At 39.4% G+C, this 21,244-nt stretch overlaps 2 protein-coding genes across 3 annotated transcripts; one reads left to right on the top strand and one right to left on the bottom strand.

Annotated features, from left to right (window-relative positions):
- Positions 1 to 4,421: 4,421 nt before the first annotated feature.
- On the top strand, positions 4,422 to 4,712 carry RB195_021836 (uncharacterized protein; the record flags this gene model as incomplete). The annotated part of the gene is made up of 1 exon (XM_064208746.1): positions 4,422 to 4,712. The coding sequence occupies one exon, from the start codon at positions 4,422 to 4,424 to the stop codon at positions 4,710 to 4,712; it is 291 nt and encodes a 96-aa protein (XP_064064627.1).
- Positions 4,713 to 12,150: 7,438 nt separating this feature from the next.
- RB195_021835 (uncharacterized protein) lies at positions 12,151 to 20,554 on the bottom strand (the record flags this gene model as incomplete). Of its 2 annotated transcripts, XM_064208745.1 has the most annotated exons (7): positions 12,151 to 12,194; positions 12,267 to 12,341; positions 12,508 to 12,581; positions 12,801 to 12,895; positions 14,878 to 14,969; positions 19,412 to 19,518; positions 20,520 to 20,554. In XM_064208745.1, the coding sequence occupies 7 exons, from the start codon at positions 20,552 to 20,554 to the stop codon at positions 12,151 to 12,153; spliced, it is 522 nt and encodes a 173-aa protein (XP_064064625.1). The 2 variants fall into 2 exon arrangements, with proteins under 2 accessions (XP_064064625.1, XP_064064626.1); XM_064208744.1 differs by lacking the exons at positions 12,151 to 12,194; positions 12,267 to 12,341; positions 19,412 to 19,518; positions 20,520 to 20,554 and adding an exon at positions 17,907 to 17,964 and having other exon boundaries at positions 12,503 to 12,581.
- Between the last annotated feature and the right edge of the window lie 690 nt (positions 20,555 to 21,244).

Below are 21,244 nucleotides of genomic sequence, written 5' to 3'. Positions count from 1 at the left end.
CCTTCGACGCGAAGAAAATTCAAATACGTAACGTGTTCTTAGACGTTCACTGAGAAATGGTTCGAACACGTTGAACTAAAACAAATTATATTAATCAGCTTATTTTGCCATTCACTGTCACTTTCAGCACTTTGTGACACACGTTAGCAGTTTATGAAACACGTTAGCATTGCAAATTTTTAGGAAAAGAGCACTGAAGGCATAAGAACTATTTCGTGCTCTATTCATTTTCTATTTGTGAGAACATTGCAAACTTCTCCAGACTTTTTTTTGTAAAATGTCTTCATTTTAAGTAGTTAACGAACAAGTATCAAAAACAGAAAAAGCAAAGCCATTGATAGGTAGAACGATCGTAAGGACAACCGAACAATCAAATGAATAGAATTACTGCTGAGAAGGTGTAGCGATCGTTTGGCAAATGTGCAAGAACACAAGAAAATGTGCTAAATTAGTTGTTAACATGTAACAAAATGAAAGAAATGATGACGACAACAACAGAAATGCTATGGAAATTGAGAGATCTTACGTGACAGTACAAAACACACCAGCACATCACTCCAAAAGTAAAGTGAAAATTAAGTACTACGTTAACCAAAGTGTCTTTGAAATCTTCGATAAATCGCGTTAAGAAAAAAATCGTGGTAATGAGTAGTTATACTCGGTATTTATTTTAGTTGTCGCTTTCAAAGGATCATAAGAACAGTCGTTGTCGTCCTTTCTCAACAACTATCTCCTCTTAAACACATTTGCGGGTGTAGCGCAGTCGGTGAGATGTTCCGCTTGGATGCAGGATGATCAATCGGAACTTCGATTCTGCCCTGGTCAAAACCAACCCTTTGATCCCTCCGAGGTCGACAGACTGGTGCCAGACTTGTCTAGTAAGACGAAAACACTGACTTGATACATCGGCTAGCCCCTTTTACAGGCTAGTCACTCGTTCGTAAAAGTCGAACGTTTCTGAATTCGGATGAACGCGGTGGCGCCTAGCAAGCGGAGTGGAAAAAATGTAACGCCAAACCCTTTATCCTTTTTTTAAGCTCCATGCACATACGCGTAAATAGCCATGTACGTTCTTATTTTTCATTAATTTTAAAGTGGTGTACTGTAATACTATGAAAAAAGCATAGTTATTCTAATGATAACTGCAACATATTTTGGTTACGTCAAGATAATTTCGTTTGTATTTTATGTCTGCTGTATTTTTTCGTGTTATCCCTATAAGTATAGTATTATTTATGTATATTGAACTTTTTCGCAAACTCACCGGTACCGACAGAAATTCAGGACATAAAGAGTAAAATAAAATGTCGTTCAATGCAAAAAAAAAACATCTGTGATCACTCAATGTCTCTATTTCTCCTTTCTGATAAAAGATGAAAAGTAACTAATTCCTTGAACTCTTATACTCATACATGGCAACGAACGCATTTTTCTATGTCTCCATTTCGATCTAACTGTAGCATGTGAGCACTAAAATCAGCGAACATGTAAAATGTAAAATTCCACTTTTCAAATAATGGTTGTCATAAATGCGTTGCATCGCAATGCCAATAATAGTTTGGTCGGTTTTTGCAGTGAACTTACACGATGACCTTACATTACAATTAAGAAACCAGTTGACTTTACAAGTTGTTTGTGAGCAAAACTCATTAGGCCACCGTCATTGGTTTCTGGTCAAGAATTTCGCTGAACTACTGATTCATTCCACCTTTATTTTCATAGAGAATGACTCACACAATATTTTTTGGAGTTTGAAAGTTTAAGTGTGATTAACTACAAAAGCCATGTTTCACTCAAAAAGTAGATCCCAACTTTGAAAGATTTATCGGATCAGTCGAGAGCTACATATTACAACCAACATCGATTATGTAGTTTAACGATTGTAGAAATGTAAACAAGAGAGAGCCATTTTCAGTGCGTAGAAATTGCCAGAAATTCGAGAACTGCTTTTCACTCTTCCCGAATGACTACACTTTACCTCTACGCGACGGTACTACAGCTTAAATTCATCCTCTCGTTGGAACCTACCCACTGCACGTGCTTTAGTGAGGCGCTCCCTGTCATCTGCGATAAGTTGAAAACTTCTTTATTTTAGATATACGCAATCGCTTACGCGGTAGTGCACAATGAAGACGTTCCGTCTTGACTGTACAGCACTTCTCCTATTGTAGTAACAGTCTTTCTTTCTACGGTGCATGGGACGCAGTTTCGCAGGCACATAGGGTTTCTAATCTGCGCCCGGAAACATATCTCCCATGATAATGGATCTCTCGAACCTCTAAAAGTGATCGAAGGAAGATCCTCAAAGGCACCACCTTCATGGTTCCGCCGCGCGACTTCGAATAGATTCAAAATGTGCACAAGATCACATTTTGAACTACGGTTTTGTCCTACACTAGTGAAAGGTTCCTGAGCTGTATTATTTTTTGCTGCCTTTTACGGCTTCGCTTACTTGCCATTTCCATGAGGACTAACCGAGAATCGGGATTCTTTATATTAGAAGACTTTTGGGATATAATCACATGGACGAACGCAAACGTATTTATGTGATATGTCGCTGTACACTCTCAACCTGAGGAACAATGAGAATTACAAATTTTCAATCACTTAGTGTTCTCACTGATGGTGGTTGGAAAGGTACCATCATATGCGGCGATTTCAGGCCTGCCTTCCATCACTTTTCGTTCACTTTACGCATCATTAACGGAATAAATGTGCAGAGAACTGTCGTCAAAAATTGTAAGTCTCTCAAAATTGACTTTTCAAACGCTTTAGCTTTGAACAGATTAAAGGTAAAAAAGTTCAGGATTTGACATACTTTTAAAATTAGGGCACTCATATAGCGTCAAGATTCTCAAGCTTTTAAATGGACAATATTCTGCAGAAGTCATGAGGCCGCGTAAAGAAGCTTCGTTACCTGCACATGGTGGCCCTGCTTTCACAAAATGAGTCAAAATGTTAAAACGCATCTCAATATACGCCTTAGGGAGTGTACGAGCTATATAACCCGCACTGTTATACCAACACACTGCCAGAGCCTATCTCATGGGTCAAGCCCTCAGAGAGAACTCAGAGAGAGAGAGAGGATCTTTTTCAACAAGCATCCGTGCTGTCGAGTGAAGTTCAACAAGCCGCTCTGTCCAGACTGCTACGACGCTTGCATCCGCCATTTGGTGAATTGCAGAAAACACGCGAGTTAAGAAGTCCAGACATCTGTATCGAAAACTGCACATATATTGGGGTGACGTTAATGGGAAGTAAGTAGGATGCACCACGGTAACTGTGAGGAACGGCTGCAATAACCTGGTGGAGGAATTTAGCACAACCTCCTCAAATTACCCCACTGTAGGATTGCGAGATCGCAGAGGACTCAAACTCGGTGGCAGCCGAACAGTGATCTCAACGCTTTTTATGATGAAATCAATACTAGCAGACGGTTGCTGTCGGAATTGATGCCAGCGGAAAAATGGATCTCAAACAACAATCCAACAGCAACAACGATCAAGACGAATCATCGACGTCATCAGCTTACGTGGCCTTCAACGCTTGAAGAGCAGCGCCAGCGGAAGATGACCACTTTTAAACTACACCTCGACTACGTTTTGACAAGAAACATCTCCTTGTCGCATATCCGAAAATCTAGAGCTGTGGGACGTGGCATTCGATTCGGGGCACTGCCCAGTTCTTCTCAACCTGAAGGTGGGGTTCCAGAAAAGCGGTCGAGGAGTTCAACCTCAACTGAAGTTTGAAATGGCAGGTCTGAAAGATGAAGGATGCAGAAAGAAATTCCGTACTGAAAGATTATAAATGTAGAAGGAAAACCCGTCGATTGGTGTCGATTAACACTGGATTGCAGGCCGAGAAGTGATGAACCACGCTGTCACTTACTAGAAGTATTCAAATTATTGCAAAGAAAACGTCCTTGGTCCTTACAAAAAAAGAAAACATTTGTCTCTGCATCTTCGGAGGTAGGATCCTCATACAATTCTGTATGTGTCGCTCGTACTACTAGTGGCCGATGCCGGCAGAACATCTGATGAGGAACTTGCATCTGTATTAGTAGCGTGAGCGTGAGAACGGTCGTTAAGAACGAAGGAGGAAAGTCGAAAAGATGCGAGGGGATAAGAACCCGAGAAAAGTCTACGCTCTTCTAAGGCAGTAAAACGGGAAGAAGAAGAGGTAATCTGTCCTCCACGCTCGTAGCGGGATCGCTGTCGCTACTCGCCACTCATCTGGATTGGACACTCCAACACCCTACTGAACCGACAAGTATCATCAGCCCTTAACTCGAGCACATCCAGCGACCGATGTACTCCGCAGTGACAGCGATGAGCCACCGTCGGAGGTTCTGCTGTGTGTCCAGAAAATAAAAATAGAAGATCGCGTGGCAAAGACAATTGAATAAGTGTGGAAATGTTGAAATGTCTTCATCTCCGCCGGAATTCGGGAGATCCCGAGGATCACCAGTTCAATGTGGATGGACGAAAGGACACCTGATTCGTGGAGACACGCTTTCACAATATGATAATGCCTCCCCCACAAAAAAAATCCGTCACCGAGCCAAGAACTACCGAGGACATCTTGAAATGGATCGTTCTGGATTAGTTTGTCAAAATGGAAAAGAAGTCACCCCCGATGAACAAGCCGGCTTTCGTCCTGGTCCATCGGCAACAGACCAGGTAGTTTTTGTGAGGACAGTTATTGAAGTGTGACAGCGGTGCTCCAAGATTATAGTTTTGGCGTTCCCAATCTTCGAAGCCTCTTTCGACTTTCGTCGCCAAGGCCGTCTTTTTAACGCGCTTCGCGCCTTCGAAGTTGCAACATGTCATGGATTTGTATCAAAATTGACTGCAGCCTACGGTTTACGACATCTCTCTGATAAATGTTATTAGATGTGTGTCAGGACCCCCAGCAGCAATAAAGATGAACAAACAACCAGTAACACGTGGAAGAGTTTTATTATTTTGGGCTTCATGGTGAAAGACGACGGCAGGTTTGAAAGAGATTTCAGCAAATATGCGCTAACAAAAGTTCTACATCCTACTCTTCGAAGTGAAATTGCCTGTAGGCGATTTTTATCGTCAACAAAGTCAACCTGCAAGTCTACCTGTTGCCCCATCATCGTGTATGGATCGGAGACATGTGCGGTGCCGTCAATGCAAAATAAAAAATGCAATGGAGAATCTCGAGTTTGTGGGCGGGAAGTTGCTTGGATGGCTTCTCTTAGCCAATGTTGTGTCATAACGGAGAACTTTTCTCAGAAGAGGATAAGGAAAACGGCAGACGAGGAAAACATCAACACCTTTTCTCGGTCTCTAAAACAGCTGCTGAAAGCCATATTCGCTTTCCTGATCACTCTACAACCATACCGGCTTATTTAAGTTGCCTTGAATATGCTCCCGAACCTTAAATGGAGAAAGATACCTAGACGTAAAGGAAAGTTCTAGACGGAAGAACTGAAAGAAGATCTGAAGAAAGTTGGCATCGACAGGTAGTTCAGTTCGAATCGTAACGATTCACAGAACACGCAATAACGACGGAAGGACAAATTCTGTGCGAACTCTAGCGGAGGATCGAACACCTAGATATGTTCATGTACGAATCACCTCGGCGAAGATGTGTAGAAGCTGCGTAAGGCCATAATATCCGCCCGCTATTCAATTCATGTAAGCCAAATAGAGTCATACCAATAGAGTCCTTATACAGCTAAAGTTATTACTAACACCTGAATATCGACACTCTGACTGGCCTTGCAGGTTGACTTCGTTATCGATAAAAATCGCCTACAGGCACTTTCACATTGAACAATTGAATATCGCCTGTACCAAGTGTACGTTGTCAATTATAAAATTAAAAATAATTATTCTAACAAGTGGTAAATATGAGCAAGACTGCTTTTCTCCTCTTTCTTTCTTTTTATACTAGCGGAAGAACATTTAGAACTGGGAGCAAAAATCGAAAAAAAATTGCTGAGATGCCTTCATCTTCTCAGACTTTCGATCAAGCTGCTCAACGATGTTTTCAAGCAACGTTGTAGGTTAGTAATAATTCTTAGCATAACGACTAATGTGCTGTGAGTAAAATCTAAAAGAAAGAATTTGTGAACGAGCCATCAAATGACTACAAAGCACAGTAATCTACAAGGTCCATGTTTTGGCAAAGTGTGGTTCCAAGTAAGGAGTACCTTCTTCCTTTGAGATCTGCATTCGACTACCTGCTACACGTTCACGCCTTATATTCCCGTAATTAATGGCATTAAAGGCAGCATCCCGCAAAATTGAGGATGTAGGAGTCCTTCCACGTTAAGTGTTGGAAGGTGAGACAGCAGACCATGCATTGCACACTCGCTCGCAGACGCACGGTTTATCCCCACGCCCGCACACGTGAGACGTTGTTAAATGCCTCGCAAGAAAATTTGAACGACGAGACCATTTCCAGCGCCACTTTCCAGGAGAATTAGGGACAATTGAACGTGAGCGCGCTCATGCTCGTGATCTACATCAATAAGCATATCTTTACGTAGGGATATCACGAAATCGTTACTTAGTGGAATGCTGCCTCCAATTATCGACGTATATAGTTAAAGGCATCACCCCACGAATCTGAGGTGGTGCAGATTTCAGGTGGAGTATTCGTATACGAAATGGGAGACTACGGAGAGGGAGGTGATTCCGTCCACTTCTTGCTAATTGCCGGAAAAAACGGCCCGGAAGATGCGGCGCCGCACAAGACTGGCGCGCTCCAATCGAACCTCTTGTACAAAATGGTGCACCAAAACGAATGAAGCCGTATCTTCCGGGCCGTTTTTTACGGCAATTAGCAAGAAATGGGCGGAATCACCCTCCTCTTCGTAGTCTCCCATCCTGTATACGAATACTCCACCTGAAATCTGCACCACCTCAGATTCCTGGGGTGCTGCCTTTAAACTCCAAGCACCATTGATTATGTCTATGCTACCTTAACGTTATATTCTCGCAAACGTTCACAATCTAGGAAATTCGATATGTTCAATACTTTGATAACTGTTTCAGATGAATCGCTAGTTCATTCATCTGAAGAACGCAGGCAATTGTAGGTCCCGCACAATTTTGCCGCTTTCTATCCATCGATAATTAGAGAGGTTAAGTTTTAGATATGAAACCAGATTTTGAAAAACCTAAGCTTTTAGGACAAACATGGAAGAAAATTAATACTCCATCATTTCCTAGAAGTTTGATAAATACAATGCACCGGTCTAGGTGAACTATATAATTGTTTACACTTCAAAAATCGAGTCCAAAGATACAGTTTCTTCTATTTATGCATACCTTTGTTTGTACGGAAAAAGACGCCAAGTAAAATTTCCCATAGAGAACCGTTTCTCCTTTTTTCGAGGATAAAATGTTGAATGTAGCTTCAGTGGCTAAGTTGTCATTTTATTTGAATTTCTAAATTGAAAAATGCAGTCAGCATCAATTAACACTCCATTGAAGGGTTTTGTTAGGAGAATCCCGTTTTATGCGAGCAAGAAAAGGCTTCAAAGTTTTATTCTACATATGCGAATGGAGATAATGCTGCCACACTTTGCAGGAAAAGTTCTGTAGGACTGGCTCTTACACGTGACGTATTTCAAAGACGAAGGATCAGAGCCGTGAGCGACTGGATTCCACACGTTATCAAACAAGAATATGTACATGAAATGCGAACAGACTGGTCAGATATCTCCATGGTGATTTTCAAGAAAAAAAAAACGTTCGATGCTTCTTGTCTCTCTCGAGAAAGAGAGGACACTAGGCTACTTGTTCACAACTATCTGAACAAAAGGAAGTTGTGCTGACGCAAAAGCAATTAGAGAAGAACATGAGGAAGAAGAATGGAAGTTAATGTGATCAAGGTATAGGTGAAGCTGTATGAATTCCAATAGAGAACAGATCCGCTAGATGTTCATCGGTGAACTTGTGATACTTATCGTCAGTCATTGTCTCGAGCTGTTTTCAAAATAATTTAACATTGGAAATAATTTGCAATGTTTAGAAATACATTGAAGATGTTGCAGAAAATTGAATGCAAGAGTGGGAAGAAGTTCTAAGTGTTTTTAAAGAGCGTTAGAATAACGCTGTTCTGAGAGAAGTCTAAAACATAATCATAGAGAAGAGAGTTCTCTAACAAATCACTTAAACTCTGCCAATAACAAGTAACGTTTCGATGATTTAATAAACGTGTTGAGAAAATACTAAATTTTGTGGAGCAGTTCTCTGGTCCGAAAAGTACAGTTTAGAGAAAACAACGCTTCTTTTTAATTTTAGTGACTTCAGAAAAGTTAAGAATCCATAAACAATCTTTTTCAGAACCATTACGTATAGTAGAATCGCTAATTCTTCGACAGAAGACGAATAAGACACGTAGACGCGTAGCCGTTTGTCTTTATTATAAGATCTATACAACAATAGATTTGCGTGTGCGAGCTCTATCGATTTGATGCAATTAGAAATCCCAAATCCTACCACCAAAATACTTTGTGAAAGCAGCTACACACTATCATGGCCGAGTCTGAGATAATTGCGTATCAAGAATATGTGATTTTTGACGTTAATATATTTTTCGACAAGTAAAATGACAGTTATATATTTGTATCCTACACAGTATTGCGATTAATTTGATAAATCTCACAGCTGTAATGCCATAATACTGAAGAAGAAAAATTGACTAAAATAGCATTTTTCGATGCCCTTGCCCCTCAACTTTCTAGCTCAACAGAATTCCTCTTTTTTTTGCGGCTAAAGTTACAACTTCGGTGGTTTACATAACCTATTGAGATCATTCGTAGTTCGTGAATCGCTAAGCTTGCTCCCTGCAGGCGCAGCAGGATAGAGAACACTCTTCCTCCTATGAATTTTTCTGATTTTCTTTACAATATTTCTCAGCTGTGGTCACTTTTGGACATGTAAAGATGAAAACTTTTCATGAGATTTTACAAATAGCTCACTTTTGTGCAATTTATCAGAGTAGATATGTTTTTTTAAAGGGAAGAAGTCCATTGAATGGTGGTAATTTCAAAAAATTCTGTACCTTTCAAATTTTAATCACAAACTTTCACAACAGCGTCTATGAAAGGTTACTGTCGTCTGGGCACGCCTACTCAACAGTTACCTTAGGAAACACGTCGAGCTATGGCTGTGTTACCGCGATAATTACTCTATTTGAAAAGAACAGAGTAACTACAGGGAAGGATATTATACCTGCAGAGAGATATTCTTCGGAATTGTTTGTTTATTTCTTTTTTCCCTCTATTTTCTTTTTGTTTCTACTTGCGGTCTTCAAAATTTAAGATAATTGGATGACAGCTGGTCATGGTTTTCGAGTAAGCAAATTGGGGAGAATTCCGCCTGTTTTCACAAAACAGAATTTTTTTTGCCTCTATGAATTTTTTCAGTACCTCAAATAGCCAGTTCTTCTCACAAAAAGACGCTTTTTCGAATGATGTTGAATTCACTTTGCTTTACAAACTTCAAAATTTCAACACTGACTCCGCCCTCCTATAGAGCAGGCGATATTCTATAGCTGGAATGGTTATCGCGGCCCAGGCATGGTCTGCCAGGCATCTCACACCTTCGATAGGTGACTACTCTGGCGATTCGGCGTCACTCGCTTTTCATCAATTCAAAAATTGAATTGATAAAATCAAAAATTGAATTGATAAAAAGCAAAAAACAGAAGCTTTGGTGAGTAGTTTTTCGAAAATTCGGCTAGAGTTGACGAAAAATTACACAAACTTTTACTGAGTAAATCAACATAATAACTGGGTGGAGAAGGCAAATACTGAGCACAGACGTTGCAAGACGATATCTGCGGATAGACCGTCGTTTTAAAGCCAGCATACCATGAATCTTACGCGGTATGGATTTTTCATTAAAAGCTTCTATACAGGGTCGTAGAATGCGGAAAACCAAGTGATTCCGCTCATCTCTCCGTAGTCGCCGTAATAAGCAGCCCAGAATCCGGCGTGTTTTTTTTTTTCTTCTTTTTGGACCGCATACATTGGAACGCGTAACCCTTGTGGACGTTTGCGCTCACGAACAAAGGTCAACTAGTCTGAACCTTTAATAAGAAAAAAAAAAACGGAGAACGGATTACATAGAGGGTAAACTACAATAACTTACCTCCGAATTTTAGTAGCCTATATCGAGTATAAATTATTCCACCTTTTTAACCTTTTGCGAACTCTTTCTCAGGTACCTTTGTGGGATTATCCCAAAGATTTCCTTCAATCATAAATCGATGATGCTATGACTTGTAGAAGAATTGTTGTGTTCAAAATCTCCAAAGAAATCCTCGGACCTCTCCAAATCTTTCGAGAAATCCTAGATCCTACTAGGGTTCGCCTAAGTAAAAGCAAATGGAAGGACAAAATTCAAAAGGAAGAATCGATCAAGATGAGTCATTGTTCGATTTGGCAAATTGCGCCTCGCCATTGATTTGATAGATCACGAAATGTGGCAGGCCCCACTGACGTGAATCGTGACAGTCAATGTGAAACTTCCGTGTTTTCCTTTTCTACTTTATTTTAAGAAAATCTGGAACAAAAACGTTCTTTGCCAACATCTCATTAGGCAACCCATAATTTTTCGTATCAACACGCATACATAAACAAACCCGTCTTCTTGTGATCTTTCCCTCTTGCCCGGGCCAATTTGACCTGCCTTTCGGCCAGTAGCGCTGACTGTTCGCAGCCGCTCTAATTATTAAAGGCGGGAAACAGCGATTTTTATGCAAAACAGCACTGGAAATTCTTCAAAAGAAAGGAACAAGAAATGAAATTGGATGTTTCCTCCTCGTGTTTGCAAATTTACTCATACTTAAATAGAATCCTTCAGTAATTGTAATTATCTTACACACACATTTTCTTTAAGCTGTGGAAATCTGAAATAGCTTTATGCACCTACTGATTTTTCCCCGCGAATTAACTTACAAAACCGCTATCTGCAGGACATATGAACTTTTCCTGAATGAATTTCTCTTGGAATGTGCGATTTTTCTCGACGACGACGATAACGATGAAGTTCCATTTCTTAACGAGATGTGTCAAAGGTCTCAAATTTTAATTCGAAAATGGATAGGTTATTTGGAGCGCCGAACTCACAGAAAGGGCTGATCATGTGTTCTTTGGTAGACGTTAAGTACGTACTTTTTTCCTAATACGCTTCAAATTAATCAACAAAGTTCTAGACGTAAGTACGTTTGCGCGATTGTAACTTGATAACTGATCATCCTTTCCGGTTCCTTTTTCTCAATAACCTCTCGTCCTCTGACGCAACAAATCTTCTCAGCACTGATAAACTTTTCAGATTTTGTTCATTTGTTTTCTTCCGCACATGTAAAGCTGTGGAAATATGCACAAACATATGTGGATTTTTGCACATTTTTCGAATACGATACTAGCTACTAAAATACTTGATCGATTTTCAAAATTCGCAGTCAACTCAATCTTTTGGGCAAACTGCAGATTATAGGCTACTTTTCAAGTGCCAATTTTGACAAGTTTATTGGCTACATCGATTTTATTGATTCGAGTACTATTTTGTTTTAAAGAAATTAAAAGCTTAGCAGATGAGGCCTTGGCATATGCCAACCATTAAAATGACAGACATTTTTCTCGAAACTATCAGTTTTATACATATATTGATTCTTCCATACTTTTGTTCGTTTAATACATGCACTGATTTCATTTTCTGCGTGGGCTTAGTTGAAGTTTGCCGAATGGGATCCTGGTGTGTTCTGACCGCTGATATGATAACCATTTTCTCCTGAATAATCAACATTGTCAATTCACTGATTTCTCTCTTTTATGACACCAAGCTAAATAAATTCACCTATCGGTATTGTCAATGACCGTCTTGAACAAATTTTCAAAAGGCAGAGTATCACAAGTTGACGTAGTACAGAAAGCTCAGGGAGAGTTTATATAGAGTTTGGGTTCTAGGTTACGGAAACGAGCGTGGAACCGCTCATCTTCCCCTAATCGTCGTAAAAAAAAGACGGCTTGGAAGACAGCGTTCTTTACTACGAAATCAACTCTCACCGTTGATCCACGATCATTTCAGTAATCTACAACTCGATTTCAAGGTTTTCTCTTCACTTGCCGTACCACCTCAATTTCGTGATACGCTGCTTTTAATTTGTAGCGAGCAGCATAAGGCGGAAACGGGTAGTAAGCTCTGTAAACTCTTTCAAATATTTTCAAATATAAGATCATAAAAATTGAGAAAAAAAAAACATGTTCAGCGTACCCAGGTAATATACTGAATAGTCATCGATTATCAAGAAAAAGACCTCAGCAGATATTGCGAAGACGTTTAAACATGCTAAGATAAATATTCATAAACTAATTGGACAGGAACGAAACACTAATGTGTTGCGTTACTACTGCAATTTCTACCCATAATGATGAACCAAAAAAACAGAACAAGGACGAAATAGTTGAGGTAGTAAGGATTAATAGAAATAAACTGGTATGATATCGCGCTCAACGTCTTAGAGCATGTCTTTTCGGAGTGAAAATTGCCTCGTCAACTTCCGATTTTTCTTCGTCGTATATGTCCTGCCTGCAATAAACGGTGTTTAAGTGGAAATATGTGTGTAGGAAAGAAACATCTTTATTCTTTTCTGCATCACTAATGGAGTTATGCCGTGGTTATGAAGTGAGTAAAAAGTGTTATTTAATCCTATCCAATATTATTTTCAATATGAACAAAAGTTAATTCAAATCCCGAATATCGTAGAAGCAAAATAAAATTCTATGAAATTTCCAATAGATTCTTTACAACAACTCGGAATTTCTTATTTCGCGTGGAAGAGCCTTGTCTCCTGTGGCACGAGATCGGTTTGTCGCTGCTTCGACTGCATCCATAAGGAGACCCTGGAAAAAATAACCAAATAAACAAATCATCTTAGATTTTCTTAGTCTATTCACACAATTACAACGATATTAGTGATCTTTAGTATTAGTTTTAAGTTTCTTAAACTGTTTGAGGCGGCATTTTGTTTATAAGGTAAAGTTGACAATCACTGGTAATTAATTAGACATAAAAATGCGTTGGTTTGAGAGAAGAAAAAGGAATCAAAGATTTGTCAGTACACAAGATATCGTCTGATAAGCAAGGTGGAACAGTTCCAAAGAAATAATGCTCAATCAAAGAGATTTTGCTGTTTGGCACAATTTTAGCGAGAAATTAGCACTCAATTTTTCCAAAATGATTAAATATGAAGTAACTTTTTCGGAACTGTGAATAAGTCGCCTCCACGGCATGATTTCAATGGGGCCTGCCACATTTCGTGATCTCTCAAATCATGGCGAGACACAATTTGCCAAATCGAACTATGATTCAACCTGATCAATTCTTACTTCAAATTAGTGTGGACTTCTTCAATTCGCTTGTCCCTGAGTGAGTGTTAGTAGGATCTTGGATTTATCAAAAGATTTGAAGAGGTCCAAGGACTTCTTTGGAGATTTTGAACACAACGGGTCATAGCACCATCGATTTATGATTGAAGGAAATCATACTCGATTTGGCAAATTGCGCCTCGCCATTGATTTGATAGATCACGAAATGTGGCAGGCCCTGTTGAGGTAAATCGTGACCGCCAATGTGATCCTTTTGTTGTTCCCTTGTCTACTTTATTTTAGGAAAATCTGGAAAAAAAACGTTCTCTGCCAACATCCCATTAGGCGACTCATTATTTTTCGTATCAACACGCATACATAAACAAACCAGTCTTCTTGTGATCTTTCCCTCTTGCCCGGGCCAATTTGACCTGCCGTTCAGCCATTAACGCTGACTGTTCGCAGCCGCTCTGATTATTAAAGGCGTGAAACAGCGATTTTTATGCGAAGCAGCACTGGAAATTCTTCAAAAGAAAGGAACAAGAAATGAAATTGGGTGTTTCCTCCTCGTGCTTGCAAATATACTCATACTCGTACATAAAGTTCGTAAGTGATTGTAGTTATCTTTTGCACACATTTTTCTTCAATCTTTCTCTCCCTTTCTTCTTCGTGTGACAATCTGAGGCATCTTTCTCTCACTTGTCGATTTTTCTGTGAGAATAGTAACGCCTACTGAGAAAAGGCAATATCTGGAAACTCTATCGAGTTTCCTTCAAAAAAGTTCCTGTGTGTGTGTGTTTTTTTTTTGTTCGTAAGATATGAGACTGGTAAGTTATTTTTAACCTATCGCATACGACCACATATTTCCCGTGTTGTGTCCGCCGAATGTGTCTTTGTACTGATTTTTTTTTTAGTTTTTGTAGTTTTCAATCCTCTTTTCGTATGATAGTGCGTGGATAGGACTACGTACGCAATTGCGTATTGGGTCATACGTCTGTGTGCATAGGAACCACCCGTGAGTCGTCGTATGGTTGCCAGAAGGTTAGTCTGTCCTAAAGTGCATCGAATGCCTGCGTCTTCAGTCCTGACCTGGTTTGGAAGCCGCTTTTTCCGGTGAACTGATGTTACATGGAAAATGATCAGTACACCGAATACCGGACTACGTTATTGAAGATCTTTATCGATCACGACTCATAGTCTTAGGTCATATTCATTTGTCAAATAATAAGAAACTCCCTAAATGTAAAAGAAGAACAACATGTTGACAATATTGTTCAATATGATTAAATATCAGGCCTCGTTTTCGGAACTATGAATAAGTCGTCTCTACAGCATAGTTAAAAGCCCTACGTGGAATGAACGGAGAATTATTTCGATACCTACTTTATCAGCTAATCATTCATTTAAAAAAAACCGAACTCAGAATATTCAAATATAATTTCTAGGAAGATACGAAGTTCAATTTATTAGACTTATCAAAAGTTTATGTCACGAAACATGCATCCGACTAAACGAACATTTAATCCTCCAGTTTCCAACTTATGCATACCATACACAGAAAAACCTCCTGGACTTTGTACATCGTCTTTCAACTGAGCAGGATGAGTGCCTGAAGTAAAAAACTATTGTTTTTCATTTGAATGAGGTTCATGGGGTTGGGGTTTCCTGTACATATTGTCACCGACAAACTTTTTGCTCTTATGGTTGGCGCAATCTTGAACCACCTTGAATGCGGCTGCAACGCGGTTATCGGACGCAGCCACGTGATGTTCGCTATGCAATGACCAAGGAACAAGAATTTTTGCGAGAACCGCATTTATTTTAATGCTTATGAATGAAATCCACGCATAAATACTTCCAAGCGAGTTCCCTGCCACAGTAGTTTCTTCTTACTAAGTGTCTATTTTTCACGTGAAGTGGATGTTTTCATTCGTGCATTTTTTCGTCTTCCTGTCTTCTTTTTTTTTGGTGAATGCATTGCAAAAACCATTCAAAGTATGGCTTTTTTCGGTACTAATTCGTTTATTCAGACAAGCTCTTTAACCGGTTCCTCCTTAACGGAATAATGTCCTTTATATTCCAGAAAAAATTCTTTTTCCGTCTGCACGATACTAACGACGCAGTATATCATAGGTCTCGATGACCATACAGAGGAGTTATTAGAACTCGCGCAGATGTTTGCCGGAAGATATTCGCTTCTACGTAGAATTAGAATGAGAAATATAAAGTTTGCAACATCTATCATCACTTACTCGGTGATGAGTGCCAGCAATTTCCTTCGCGACGACATTTTTCGTAGTCGCACTAGGCACTCCAAATTTACAAGGCGAACAAGAAGAAAAAAATTATTGTCATTCCCGGTATTTTTGCAGCTCAGCATTTTTCATAGAAACACGTCCTATGTTACTACAACAGACAACAATATCCACAATTTATCTCACCGTGAGTACTGGTTTTAACGATGTTAAGAGAAGTTCAGATTTAGTTCAGATTTCTAGTTCTGATTTCCACAGCTTAAAGAAAATGTGTGTGTAAGATAATTGCAATCACTGAAGGATTCTATTTAAGTATGAGTATATTTGCAAGCACGAGGAGGAAACTTCCAATTTCATTTCTTGTTCCTTTCTTTTGAAGAATTTCCAGTGCTGTTTTGCATAAAAATCGCTGTTTCCCGCCTTTAATAATCAGAGCGGCTGCGAACAGTCAGCGTTAATGGCTGAACGGCAGGTCGAATTGGCCCGGGCAAAAGGGAAAGATCACAAGAAGATGGGTTTGTTTATGTATGTGTGTTGATACGAAAAATTATGGGTTGCCTAATGAGATGTTGGCAAAGAACGTTTTTGTTCCAGATTTTCTTAAAATAAAGTAGAAAAGGAAAACACGAAAGTTTCACATTGACTGTCACGATTCACGTCAGTGGGGCCTGCCACATTTCGTGATCTATCAAATCAATGGCGAGGCGCAATTTGCCAAATCGAACAATGACTCATCTTGATCGATTCTTCCTTTTGAATTTTGTCCTTCCATTTGCTTTTACTTAGGCGAACCCTAGTAGGATCTAGGATTTCTCGAAAGATTTGGAGAGGTCCGAGGATTTCTTTGGAGATTTTGAACACAACAATTCTTCTACAAGTCATAGCATCATCGATTTATGATTGAAGGAAATCGTTGGGATAATCCCAGAAAGTTGCCTGAAAAAGAGTTCGCAAAAGGTTAAAAAGGTGGGCGAATATGGAAATGCAATTGATCACTTTAATGATAATGCGATGACTATTAAAATTCAGGAGGTAAGTTATTGGATTATTAGATTTTATTAAAGCGCGCCTCTATGTACACGTTCCGTTCTCCTCAGCAGTCTATTTATTATTTTAACCCGAATAGGCTAGTGAGCAGACCTTATTAATCGTCGAAGGTTCGCTCGTTAATGCGCAAGGGTCCACTAGGGTAACGCGTTCCAACGTATGCCGTCCAAAAAAAAGAACGAAAAAAAAACGCCGGATTCTGAGCTGCTTATTATGGCGTCTACAGAAAGGTAAACGGAACCACCTGGTTTTCCGCATTCTACGACCCTGTATAGAAGCTTTCCATGAGAAATCCATACCGATTCATGGTATGCTGGCTTTAAAACGACGGTCTATCCGCAGATATCGTCTTCAAATGTCTGTGCTTAGTATTTGCCTTCTCCTCCTAGTTATTATGGTAAGTAAATCGTTATTAATGTGTGAAGCATTATCTTCCTTGTGTAACTCACGGAACTGCATATCTCACCGGCACTGGTGGTTGTTGACATTCCAGTTCTTAGTGTAATGCTTTACCTTGTTCCGAAACATATCCAGAATTTCCAGGGAACTGAAGACTCATTTGGAAGAGAACACAAACTATGTGATCTACACAATTCCCATTACAAAAATCCTTCTTCTTTCTGTTCACATTTAAACATTTCACATCTGCTCTGTGCAAAATACATACATATACTTGATAACTCAAACGTTCTTTGCCAAAATGTCATTAGGCGACTCATTATTTTTCGTATCAACACACAAACACATAAACAAACCAGTCTTCTTGTGATCTTTCCCCCTTGCTCGGGCCAATTATCCTTTATTTTGACTTTTTGTGAACTCTTTTTCAGGCACCTTTGTGGGATTATCCCAACGATTTCCTTCCATCATAAATCGATGATGCTATGACTTGTAAAAGAATTGTTGTGTTCAAAATCTCCAAAGAAATCCTCGGACCTCTCTAAATCCTAGATCCTACTAACGTTCGCCCAAGTAAAAGCAAATGGAAAAGACCTACACAAATCAAAAGGAAGAATCGATCAGAATGAGTCATTGTTCGATCTGGCAAATTGCGCCTCGCCATTGATTTGATAGATCACGAAATGTGGCAGGCGCCATTGAGGTAAATCGTGACCGCCAATGTGATCCTTTTTTTGTTTCCTTTCCTACTTTATTTTAAGAAAATCTGGAACAAAAACCTTCTTTGCCAACATGTCATTAGGCGACTCATTATTTTTCGTATCAACACGCATACATAAACAAACCAGTCTTCTCGTGATCTTTCCCTCTTGCCCGGGCCAATTCGACCTGCCGTTCAGCCATTAACGCTGACTGTTCGCAGCCGCTCTGATTATTAAAGGCGTGAAACAGCGATTTTTATGCAAAACAACACTGGGAATTCTTCAAAAGAAAGGAACAAGAAATGAAATTGGATGTTTCCTCCTCGTGCTTGCAAATATACTCATACATAAAATTCGTAAGTGATTGTAGTTATCTTTTACACACATTTTTCTTCAATCTTTCTCTCCTTTTCTTCTTCGTGTGACAATCTGAGGCATCTTTTTCTCACTTGTCACTTTCGTCAATTTCCGAAGAGAATGGAAATTTCGAACCAAGATACGATTTAGGATACCATAATCCTCTAAATAAGCTCCTGATTGTGGCTCCTGATTACGGATATAAAAAAAAACGTTTTGTCCAATTTCGAGAAATAAGCGCAAATCCTATGAACACCCCTTCCTTCCACGGAGATGTCTTCGCGGGATATGCCAATGTAGGTTGAGAAAACGTTGCCTGCTTTCAGACCACACATTTTCCAAACCTAAATTCTCGAAGCTTATTTGAAATCGGCAGCCCATTCGTTTTCGAATAGTGTTTTCAAAATATAATTTTGCCCACTTCAATGATTTCCGATGGTTTGCGATGGATTTTGGAACGCAAGTTAACAGCGGTGTTGTAGAGCAGCAAATGTAGTCAGATATCCCAAATAAGTTCGAAAACTGCACAGTTCTTCAAACTATCTTCAACACAAGACTGAGGGTTATGACAGGTATAAGAAAGAGTATAAAAATTGGTTAACGATGGAACATAATAAAATGACTGTACTATACTCAAGGTGAGTACACTAACAGTATGTACTGTCAAGTAAGCTAAAGTCCACACAGGTGTGCTAATCTCTTGCTGAAGAATTTCTCAGGCGAGACTCTAAATTTTGGTTTTCTTTCACCTCACATATAATATATAAAACTCCAATATATAAAACTGAACTTGATGCTGAATATCTTGATCTGCTTGGCGAAAGTTTCGAGAGCGAGAGTAAAAACAAGTAAACACAACAACAAGTTTTCTTAGAAGTATCTGCAACACCATAAAAAACAGCAATGAGGCATTATACGTACGGTTTTATTCTTCAAATTCTTGTTATACCTTCGATGATCCCCGTGACTACACCAACGTCTTTGAAAACTTGTTCAGTATGACCATACACCAAGTACCACTACTCAGTATACCAGGTAATACGACATGGGCGTAATCAAGGTATCGTTTGTTAACCATCCATATTTATTGTAGAAATGCTATAGAGCGTTAATTTTTCTACGTCTATGAAAAGTGTAAACTATTGAAGGTTAAGCATTTCGCAATTTTCATCCGATTGGATAAAGTGAAAAAAGAGAAGAAATCTCTGGATGAGGAATAACACCACTGCAAGATTATCACGTTCATTTTAAGTAGTGGAAACTATTACGAGAGACTCAAAAATGATGCTCACATCTGGCTGAAGGAACATGGCACGGTGAGATGACGGGAATTCTGTCCAGTAGAAGTGTCACTGTATGGAGAGGAACCAGCACCGATTCAAGCAGTAAAGCAGAGCTTCTGCACAGACATAGAGACTAGAAGAGACGTTTTCAAGGAAGGTAGGCTGCAGTATTTGGATGAGGCATTAAATGGGATCAAAAATCTATCAGTTGCGCTTCTTTGCTCGGTTAAACTTCTTTGGAGAGCGAATAAATAGTTCGTTCTTCTCATTCTTCTGCATCTTGCAGAGAGAAAGAAATCACCCTCCACTTCTAAAATTGGAAAAATGCACATCAGTTTCTCCCAAACACAAATTAATTACCTGCACAGGAAATCTTAAGATGGCTATTTGGACGTTTCACAAATCTCACTTGTTTGTTGCATAAATGAGCAAGAGTGTTGGTCTGTTGGTTTTGTGAGTTTAAGAAAGTGTTTTGTGGCATGTCCAAAAATGCACAGTTTCTTATTATTATTGAATTTTAGAGGTGGTTACCTTAAAGATTGATCGAAATGCGGAGTTGGTTTTCAAGAATTTGCTTTAACAATATAAACAAGGAGTACTTCCAATGTTGACCTATTATTTGGACTAAAAAGAGAATAGAAAAGAAGAGAAGAGAAAATAATTTTTGAACGATGGAAAATGCTTCTGGAATTACTCGTTTTACTTCCAGCAACAGAAACAATGCAAAGCGTTTTTGTAATAGATATTTGCACAGTACACTTTTGGGGAGAATCTATGCATGGATTAATGTGTGTAGTAATCAATCGAAATGTAAGCGAAATCCAACCCGAATACACCCGAGAACCAAAAGTACTGAAATAATTATTTTATACGTGAATGAATCATCCAACGCATTTGCAGCTTCATTTAAGGGACCTATTGGAGGGGGAAATCAGTCAAAACAATATCCGTTTGCCTTCTTGAGAGTACACGATTCACGCAGGCCTCTTGTATGATTTTTGAGGAAATGAGAAAATCAGAATAAGAATCGGAAACTCGGAATTAGTAATTAGCGAAATGCTGACGAGTATGGTGTACTCCGTAAGAGATTCGACTTTGACTCAAAATTCCCCCATACCGGACGAAATATTTCACCTTCTGGGAGCCATACATTGACACTAGAGTTGTCTGTGAAGATAAAACAACTGACTCGATTTTAATTCTTAATGGGTCAGGTATGTTTTTATGGCTGGGATCATTTTTTTCTGGTTTTCTTTACTTGAGTTAAACGTCGAGCGGTTGTCATACCTAACTCTGCTATATGCATCTTCGCCGAGATCTATATTTCTTAAACAGATCCAACTGCATCTTGTTGAGTCTTCAGCTAGAGCCCGCAAAGAATCTCTCCATCCATCGTTATTCAGTAATCTAAAACACTAGGTCTTGATTGGACTGGGTCTCAAAACCAAGTGTGTTTTATTACTACCTCAGTACAGAACTTTCGCTTACGGTCAGGTTTTGAGTCAGACCAGACAACAAGAGCAAGGCGATAAGAACGTCTCCATAAAAAGCGATCAAAGATGCTTTCCTGCGTTTACTTCAAAAGGCGGTGCATGATGACTATGGTTTCCACATGTCTCCCGGAGATAGAGTATCCACTTTTGCATGTAGTTCTTCGATTTGACCCACCATTGGAAAAAGTAGCCTAACAGTAGTCTAAACAGCTTTCTCTCCATGAAGTTAAGCTTCTTCACTACCAATAACGGCGGTGTCTAAGTATCTGGTCCGCTCATTACAGTAGTTCGGTTTGCGAATACGTAGACTCGCAGTTTATCGACACGGGCGGGAGCAGGCTTGTTTATC

Source organism: Necator americanus, chromosome X, assembly GCF_031761385.1.
Source record: "Necator americanus strain Aroian chromosome X, whole genome shotgun sequence".
In the NCBI taxonomy this organism is placed as follows: Eukaryota; Metazoa; Nematoda; class Chromadorea; order Rhabditida; family Ancylostomatidae; genus Necator; species Necator americanus.
Note: the sequence above shows the minus strand (reverse complement) of the source record. Positions and strands in the feature narration are given on the sequence as shown.